General features: G+C 45.0%; 1 protein-coding gene across 1 annotated transcript; it reads right to left on the reverse strand.

Annotated features, from left to right (window-relative positions):
- Positions 1-868: 868 nt before the first annotated feature.
- On the reverse strand, positions 869-9,323 carry hikeshi (heat shock protein nuclear import factor hikeshi). Its single transcript, XM_084107260.1, has 5 exons — positions 9,154-9,323; positions 5,811-6,048; positions 5,566-5,717; positions 2,123-2,241; positions 869-1,531 (listed from the first exon to the last, which is right to left on the reverse strand). The coding sequence occupies exons 1-5, from the start codon at positions 9,181-9,183 to the stop codon at positions 1,477-1,479; spliced, it is 594 nt and encodes a 197-aa protein (XP_083963386.1). The 5' UTR covers positions 9,184-9,323; the 3' UTR covers positions 869-1,476.
- Positions 9,324-9,817: the final 494 nt, after the last annotated feature.

Here is a 9,817-nt window from a genome sequence, read left to right on the forward strand (position 1 = left end):
GGAGAGAGTCTTCTTGGTCTAGACCTGACTCGCGTCTTCCACTGCGGAAATATCCAGGCTTCGTGGTGGCATGTTGGAGCCGGCGTAAACGAGACCATAGCTGATCGCGGCCTCGGCGCTCGGGACCGATGTTGAGAAACGCACGGAGTAGACGAGGTCGGAGTCAGCGGGTTAGTAACGTTGATCACTGATTTGTGTGCATCGGCGCGTGATGTTTCAAGAGCTAAACGCCGGTCTCTCAGCTCGGCTTGTCTCACTAAAAGGTCGTGGATCTGTTTCTCAACAGCTTCCAGCTCAGACTGCAGTGCGTGCAGCTCAAATGTATCTTCACCTGCACCAAAAGGTAGACTACTTACATCTGATATATTCGCCATTTTAACAGATGGTCAGTAAGTTAGCAACGACGCTACCAGTGATGCTATCAATATTAATACTAATTTATGACTGAAGTCTTGGATATAATCCGTCTTTTTAGTGGTACGGGTGTAGAGTAGACGCACGATTGGCGAAAAAATGTTTGTTTGTAAGTGAGTGTGGAGAAGACGCGTTCAGCCGTGATCCACAGGAGTAACCTATAAGAGTATCCGACGTTGGATCACTAATAGGCTTGAGACGCGTCTGCTCAACAGTCCGCGTTGTAACTATGAGGTTTGAGCAGCAGTGCTTCTCAGTGAGGAAAAGTAGAAAATGTTCGTTGTAAGTGAATTTAAAGAGAAAAATCAAGAATTATAAATCAAATCGATGGAGCTCCAAAGACAACAACGCGTTCAGACGCGACGCATGCGCATTCACACAGTAAATATTCACACAGTAAATATGACACACTTTCCACTGCCAAGTCAAATCACCATCAGACACACAGAAGCTCGACGTTCAGCGGCTCTTGCCTTGAAACACAACCTTTATTCATGTGTGAATCATTGAAAGACTTTTAATCAGTTCCCGATGAACAACAGGCGCTTCTGGAAATCTGTCTGTTCCCTTCAGCAAAGCACCGACAAATATCAGATTACATTACAAAATATATTTGTTGAAACAAACAACAGAATAGTGTCTGCAGTCAAACTGAACATTATCACGGTTTATTCGGCCCGTTCAATAAACACACATGGAGAGAGATACACATATCAGTGTTTTATCATATATATATATATATATATATATTGAAGTTATTTGGACATTTGCTGCCAGAGTAAACGCAGAGATATGAATATCTGAAAAGCTGCTTTGAATCAATTTTAATTGTGAAAACAAATTTACAAATAAACAAGAAATGACAAATAAAATGTAACCAAATGGTATTTATTTATCATGAGTTCACCATGTTTTATAAAACGTCTTCAGCGAAAGAGTGAATGCCAGGCAGTGTTTATAAGAAGAAGAAGATTCTTGTCCAGGTGAAACTCATGAAAACTCAAACTGAACATCATATGATGATCTTCTCCAGGAAAGGGTTAAAAACACAACGCCAGCGCGTCACGTCTTCCAGAAGTTTGGATTCTGCATCATTCGCCTCTGAAAGTTTTCATACCTATAAGAGAAACAGAATATCATCACTGAACACACACACACACTCACTCACTCACTCTCTCACACACACACACACTCACTCACTCACTCTCTCACACACACACACACACACACACACGTCTGGTTCACTATCTTTGTGGGGACTCTCCATAGACTTAATGGTTTTTATACTGTACAAACTGTATATTCTATCTCCTTACACTAACCCTACCCCTAACCCTACCCATCACACACACACACACACACACACACACACACACTAACCCCACCCCTAAACCTGCCCATCACAGGAAACTTTCTGCATTTTTACATTTTCAAAAAAATATAATTTAGTATGTTTATTAACCCATTTCCCTCTAAACCTGTACACACACACACACACACACACACACACCTGAGGCTGATCTGGACACACACACACACATACCTGAGGCTGATCTGGACACACACACACACACACCTGAGGTTGATCTGAACACACACACACCTGAGGCACACAAACACACACACCTGAGACACACACACACACACCTGAGGCACACACACACCTGAGGCGCACACACACACACCTGAGGCACACACACACACTCACCATCTGAGGATGGAGCTCGCAGGAACGAACATCTCTGAAGGGTTCGGCGTCATCTGGGACTGAGACAGAGCAAAAGAGGATGTGAAGTTGTACAAGCTCTCCAGCATCTTCTGCGTGAACTGAGGAAACAAGCAGACGCTCATGACTATAGAGGAGCGGCACACACACGACTGCACACACGACTCTGACACACACACAGGTTCAGTCTCAGTGACGGTACACACACGACTACACACACACAGGCACAACCTGCACGTCCGGCTGTTCAGCTTCTCACTGGCTCCAGTGTGATGTGCTGTCGCCTCAGCACGCACGTTTAGATCCATCATCTGCCCCTCGCTGATATTAGCGTTAGCTGAGATCCAGCAGCAGTGAGCGCCGGGCCACTTCTCCAACCGTAAGGCCGTTATTCAGCAAGTGCAGTAGTGCTTTACTCTGGTCGCTGTATATATCCATTCAGTGATCCCCAGTCCCCCCTCTGATTTGCTCTTAAAGAGAAGACTGTTGTGTGTGTATTAAGATTTAACCATTTTCTTATTGTTCAGCTCATTCAGATGTGGACACTGGCGAACAGATGTTGGATCTTGGATAGAGCGATATCCCGAACCGCCTGGAGTTTCATGCCGGTCAGTAGCGGACACTGGTCTATCAAGTCTAGTCTGAGTATTCATTACAGATATCGCTCACTTGCTCTTGCCATTCTCCTGCAACATTAAACATGTGTCCTCAATAATTGTAAGATTCGTGTCTTGAACAGACTCTGATTGTGCTCCCAGCGATTGTGAATGATGGAGGCTGATCATACTTGGCTCTATACCATCTATTGCCACCGCTGCGTCGCTCGTAAAACACTGCGCATTAGTTGTTCTTAACTTCAAGTCCAGACCATTGCAGAAAGCGATCGGCGTATGACAGCATGTTGTTAATGACGTCCTCCTCTCTTGATACTATGAGGACATCGTCGGCAAAGGCAGCGGTTTAGAGCTCACAGCGCTCCAGGGACACCCCGTCTTAAGCCCAACTTCAAGTTTAACCGGTTTCGTTAGTTGTTGTCCACAAATCACTTGTAGAAAAGAATTGTCGTATACATTCTTGATTATATGTATATACTGTTCCGGCAGTTTTATTTCCCAAAGATAAGCCAGTTCGTTTTCGCTTACCACTCTGGGCTCTCTCACACTGCTGGAGTGTGTGGCTGTATTGAGCGCTGGCTGGATGGTTTCCCGGACGAAGCACGACTGCTGATCTGAGCGTCTCTGAGTCGGGCCTCGGTGAGAGCGCTCTACAGACGGGGAATTTCCGTAGGAGTCTTACGGTGTACTTTAACAAGGGTATTGCTAGCGGTCTCCCATCTCTGTGAGTTGCTGTGTAGGATCTATTTCTGTAATAAACTCCACATAAGATGGTTATAAGTTTGGTCCAGTAACGCGGATTGTTTCCGGTAAATCGTATTGTTTGTCTGTCATTAATTAGTTTAACATCCAGAATTTTTCTGAACTCTCTCTCCTGTGCCTGAAAGCACATCCACTCTTGGTCAGAAAGTGGGCGATTGTAATGTTCAAAGTTTGCCCAGGTGGCGCACAGATGGTTGCTTTCAGGACAAACATTTGTCGGGTCATGGGTTCGCCATCCGAGGTTCTGGATCTCACCGCTTCTTAGAGCAGCTTTGGTCGCGGACTTCAGGGCGGAGAGCAAGCACATTGTGAGTAGTCCTGATATTAACATAACTGGCTCTTACTGCGTTTTCACCGGCGGCTACGACGCACACACACACACACTTCAGAGCTTTACCTGTGTGAAGGAGTCGACACACACACACACACACACACACACACACACACACACACACACTCTTCTAGGCATGTGCCGGTATCACATTTTCATGCTGCGATTAATTGAGTGAGCTTTTATCACGGTATACGGTATTATCACGATATTTTAATCGCACATGAGAAACAGATGGATTGGGGGGGATGTAAAAAAATAAATAAAACTTGCATCACAAGGTGTAATTGTGATTGTCAAAACATTTGGTAACTAAACTGAATTTTATTAAGTTTAGTGACAACATGTTACAATGATTACATGGTACAATGACTGGTAGGCTACTGTTTGTATTGCTTAACACAAATTTAATGATTTCAATTCAATACTTGGGATTTGATTTAAATCTTGATTCAATATTGACTAATTTTGGATAAATATTAGGAAGGCTACAGTAGATAGCCCACATGTTTTTTGTTTTTTTTCATGAAAAAAAAACCCTCACATAATGCTATGTAACCATATAAAGCCCTATCAGCTGGTATTATTAAAGGTTACAAATAACTAATTAAATTAAATATAATGTGGTTTTCATTATAATAAGTAAAAATATAATAAATATGTAAAAAAGTGCAGTGCACATATTCAGCAAAATACTCCTCTTTATCTATTTGTTTAGTCCTCTAACATGCTGCTGGTCATTAAATGGTTTAAATGTAACGTTCTGTGACACAATTGTTCTCCTGTTTCATATCAAAAGTAACCTGCTCTGTCTTGTTTGACGGTCTTCGTGTCCTCTTTGCTCCGCGATTTTTCTCTGCGTGAGAAAGCGGATGTGTGGCGTGAGCGTGTGAAGAGTCTCGCGCTGAATGCGTCGAGTTGGCAGCTCTGCTTTTAGAAGCGGGATGGATCCGGATAGATCTGCGGCGGCCATAGACTGTAGACGGCGGCGTTCCTCCTTCCACCATGATGCTTCTCCATGTGAGGACTGTTTACATTAGACTAGAGTGCGCACCGGCCGCATGCTTATACACGTGGCGATTGTTTACATCAGAGTGCGCACGTGTTTCGCGCAGCATATACGCAGTGTTTGTTTAAGCGGTTGATGGAAAATAAGCTATAATGCGCGTTCTAAAAATCTAAATTCGGATCTATTATTTTTCACGGTATTTTGAAGTGCCCGCGATAACAATATCGTGCATATTCATTACTGCGATTTATCGCATTACCGAATACCGGCACATGTCTACACTCTTCAGAGCTTTACCTGTGTGAAGGAGTCGACACACACACACACACACACACTCTTCAGAGCTTTACCTGTGTGAAGGAGTCGACACACACACACACACACACACTCTTCAGAGCTTTACCTGTGTGAAGGAGTCGACACACACACACACACACACACTCTTCAGAGCTTTACCTGTGTGAAGGAGTCGACACACACACACACACACACACTCTTCAGAGCTTTACCTGTGTGAAGGAGTCGACACACACACACACACACACACTCTTCAGAGCTTTACCTGTGTGAAGGAGTCGACACACACACACACACTCTTCAGAGCTTTACCTGTGTGAAGGAGTCGACACACACACACACACACACACTCTTCAGAGCTTTACCTGTGTGAAGGAGTCGACACACACACACACACTCTTCAGAGCTTTACCTGTGTGAAGGAGTCGACGGTCGAGACGGCTGAGTTTGAAACTGGTGTTTGTTGTGCAAGAAGATCCAGAGATTCAACAGAGACTCCGACCTGAGCGACTGATGGAGCCTGAGAACCGGCCATCATCCCGAACGGGTGCGCACCACCCTCGCCTGGAACACACACACACACACTCTTAGATGGCGTTCTCTTCTTCTGTGATTAGTTAGCCAGTGATTTAAAGTGATTTTACACAAAAGGCTCACCAGCTTTCAGCCCGGAGATCTTGAATATGGCGCTGGGCTTGTCGTTGGTGATGAAGCCCAGGAGCTGCCAGACCGGCCCAAGCGCCGGGTCCGGGAAGGAGAAGTACACCGCGCCACCCATGCCAGCCGGGAAGGGCACCGTGCCCAAAAGGAACACCACCACGTGATGCACACGCTCACAGTCCGGCAGATCGAACACGAACTTATCTGTGGAGACCTGCTGCGCGTCCGTCTGGACCTGAAACACACCAGAGCAAAACCAGATCAAGACCAGAGGAAGACCAGAGCAAAACCAGATCAAGATCAGAGGAAGACCAGAGCAAAACCAGATCAAGACCAGAGGAAGACCAGATCAAGACCAGATGAAGACCAGATCAAGACCAGAGCAAGACCAGAGCAAGACCAGAGGAAGACCGGATCAAGACCAGATCAAGACCAGATGAAGACCAGAGGAAGATCAGAGGAAGACCAAAGCAAAACCAGATCAAGATCAGAGGAAGACCAGATCAAGACCAGAGGAAGACCAAAGCAAAACCAGATCAAGTTCAGAGGAAAACCAGAGCAAAACCAGATCAAGACCAGATCAAGATCAGAGGAAGACCAGAGCAAAACCAGAGTAAGACCAGAGCAAAACCAGATCAAGATCAGAGGAAGACCAGAGCAAAACCAGATCAAGATCAGAGGAAGACCAGAGCAAAACCAGATCAAGACCAGAGGAAGATCAGAGAAAGACCAAAGCAAAACCAGATCAAGATCAGAGGAAGACCAGATCAAGACCAGAGGAAGACCAAAGCAAAACCAGATCAAGTTCAGAGGAAGACCAGAGCAAAACCAGATCAAGACCAGATCAAGATCAGAGGAAGACCAGAGCAAAACCAGAGTAAGACCAGATCAAGATCAGAGGAAGACCAGAGCAAAACCAGAGTAAGACCAGAGCAAAACCAGATCAAGATCAGAGGAAGACCAGAGCAAAACCAGATCAAGACCAGAGGAAGATCAGAGAAAGACCAAAGCAAAACCAGATCAAGATCAGAGGAAGACCAGATCAAGACCAGAGGAAGACCAAAGCAAAACCAGATCAAGATCAGAGGAAGACCAGAGCAAAACCAGATCAAGATCAGAGGAAGACCAGAGCAAAACCGGTTCATTGATGGTTCATTGCTTTTTTTAATCAGTTACATAAAAACGTAGATCGGCCTAATTTGATACCGAAAGGGTTAGGGTTCCGTTAGAGGGTTAGGTTAGGCTCTCTAAGACTGACCACTTGCGGGTCTAGAACTCAAGACACTGTCTTAACAATGGCTGTGTGTGTGCAACTGACACCAGATCAAGACCAGAGCAAGACCAGATCAAAACCACATCATCACTGAAAAACCAGAGCAAAACCAGATCAAGACCAGAGGAAGACCAGATCAAGACCAGAGCAAGACCAGATCAAGACCAGAGGAAGACCAGATCAAGACCAGAGCAAGACCAGATCAAGACCAGAGGAAGACCAGATCAAGACCAGAGCAAAACCAGATCAAGACCAGAGGAAGATCAGAGGAAGACCAGAGGAAGACCAGATCAAGACCAGAGGAAGATCAGAGGAAGACCAGAGGAAGATCAGAGGAAGACGAGAGCAAAACCACATCATCACTGAAAAACCAGAGCAAGACCAGATCAAAACCACATCATCACTGAAAAACCAGAGCAAAACCAGATCAAGACTAGAGGAAGACCAGATCAAGATCAGAGGAGGACCAGATCAAGACCAGATCAAGACCAGAGCAAAACCAGATCAAGACCAGAGGAAGACCAGATGAAGACCAGAGCAAGACCAGAGCAAAACCAGAGCAAAACCAGAGCAAAACCAGATGAAGACCAGAGGAAGATCAGAGGAAGACCAGAGCAAAACCAGATCAAGATCAGAGGAAGACCAGATCAAGATCAGAGGAAGACCAGATCAAGACCAGATGAAGACCAGATCAAAACCACATCACTGAAAAACCAGAGCAAAACCAGATCAAGACCAGAGGAAGACCAGATCAAGACCAGATGAAGACCAGAGCAAAACCAGATCAAGACCAGATCAAGACCAGAGCAAAACCAGAGCAAAACCAGATCAAGACCAGAGGAAGACCAGATCAAGACCAGATGAAGACCGGATCAAAACCAGAGCAAAACCAGAGCAAAACCAGATCAAGACCAGAGGAAGACCAGATCAAGACCAGAGCAAGACCAGATCAAGACCAGAGCAAGACCAGATCAAGACCAGAGGAAGACCAGATCAAGACCAGAGGAAGACCAGATCAAGACCAGAGGAAGACCAGAGGAAGATCAGAGGAAGATCAGAGGAAGACGAGAGCAAAACCACATCATCACTGAAAAACCAGAGCAAGACCAGATCAAGACCAGAGGAAGACCAGATCAAGACTAGAGCAAAACCAGATCAAGACCAGAGGAAGATCAGAGGAAGACGAGAGCAAAACCACATCATCACTGAAAAACCAGAGCAAAACCAGATCAAGACCAGAGGAAGACCAGAGCAAGACCAGAGCAAGACCAGAGCAAGACCAGAGCAAGACCAGAGCAGATCAAGACCAGAGGAAGACCAGAGGAAGACCAGAGGAAGACCAGATCAAGACCAGAGCAAAACCAGAGTAAGACCAGAGCAAAACCAGATCAAGACCAGAGGAAGACCAGAGGAAGACCAGAGGAAGACCAGATCAAGACCAGAGCAAAACCAGAGTAAGACCAGAGCAAAACCAGATCAAGACCAGAGGAAGACCAGAGGAAGACCAGAGGAAGACCAGATCAAGACCAGAGCAAAACCAGATCAAGACCAGAGGAAGATCAGAGGAAGATCAGAGGAAGACCAGAGGAAGACCAGAGGAAGACCAGATCAAGACCAGAGCAAAACCAGATCAAGACCAGAGGAAGATCAGAGGAAGATCAGAGGAAGACCAGAGGAAGACCAGAGCAAGACCAGATCAAGACCAGAGCAAAACCAGATCAAGACCAGAGGAAGACCAGAGGAAGACCAGATCAAGACCAGAGCAAAACCAGATCAAGACCAGAGGAAGACCAGATCAAGACCAGAGCAAAACCAGATCAAGACCAGAGGAAGATCAGAGGAAGATCAGAGCAAAACCACATCATCACTGAAAAACCAGAGCAAAACCAGATCAGATCAGAGCCATTGAGACTCCTCTAATGACACATTAACAGCTGCATGTGTGATGAAAGGTTAATCTGAAATCATATAAACGTCACCATCAGTAGAATTACAGGCGAGTTATGCGGATCATGTGACTTCATGCGTTATTGTGTGTGATTATGATGATGATGATGATCTTCTCACCAGTCTGCCCGCGACTAAACACCCGAACATCGCCGCTTCACTGCAGAAACACCGCCGAGAACACACACACTCACACACACACGGAGAGAGGCTCTTTAATATCTCACATCACCATTCACATGTTACGCAGTGCTAGAAGCTTCCACACGCGCTGACAGGCTCTAACCTCTGACCCGGAAACTAAACACCACAGCGCTTCACTGATTGGACGATCCAGCGCGGCTCGCGCGTCTTAAAGTGCCCTCTTGTGGATTTTCAAAATTACAGAATTTGATATCAAGTTCTTGACACATTTCTTTTACACATTAACATTTGATAAGTATAACTTGAAACAATAATTTGAGAAAAAGAAAAAAAAGAGAAGAAACAAACAAAAGATAAAGGGCATCACAAACATATATTAAATTCATTTAGCAGAGAAACAGATCTGTGGGCTTTTCGATCTTTTAAAAACTTTACAGACTCAAAATACATTCTAAAGGCTGCTTTAAAATGAGCAAAGCTGGGTTTGGAGTTTCTCCATTTAGTTTGATGAATATGAAATTGTCCCTAACCCAAACAGATTCAGATTTGAGGAGAGATACTGACAAGAACAGATCTAATCAACTGGTTTCTGCATTTATCATTAATTAAATCAAGATTATGTTTGGAGACTTGACTTGCA

This window comes from Abramis brama (genome assembly GCF_963993115.1).
Source record: "Abramis brama genome assembly, chromosome: 2".
Lineage (NCBI taxonomy): Eukaryota > Metazoa > Chordata > Actinopteri > Cypriniformes > Leuciscidae > Abramis > Abramis brama.

Coding starts and splice junctions, on each gene's coding strand:
- hikeshi (XM_084107260.1), bottom strand. CDS start 9,183: ATGTTCGGGTGTTTAGTCGCGGGCAGACTG. Junction 2,242..5,565: donor CCGTCGACTCCTTCACACAG/GTAAAGCTCTGA, acceptor TTGTTTCCTCAG/TTCACGCAGAAGATGCTGGA. Junction 1,532..2,122: donor GCGAGCTCCATCCTCAGATG/GTGAGTGTGTGT, acceptor TTTCTCTTATAG/GTATGAAAACTTTCAGAGGC.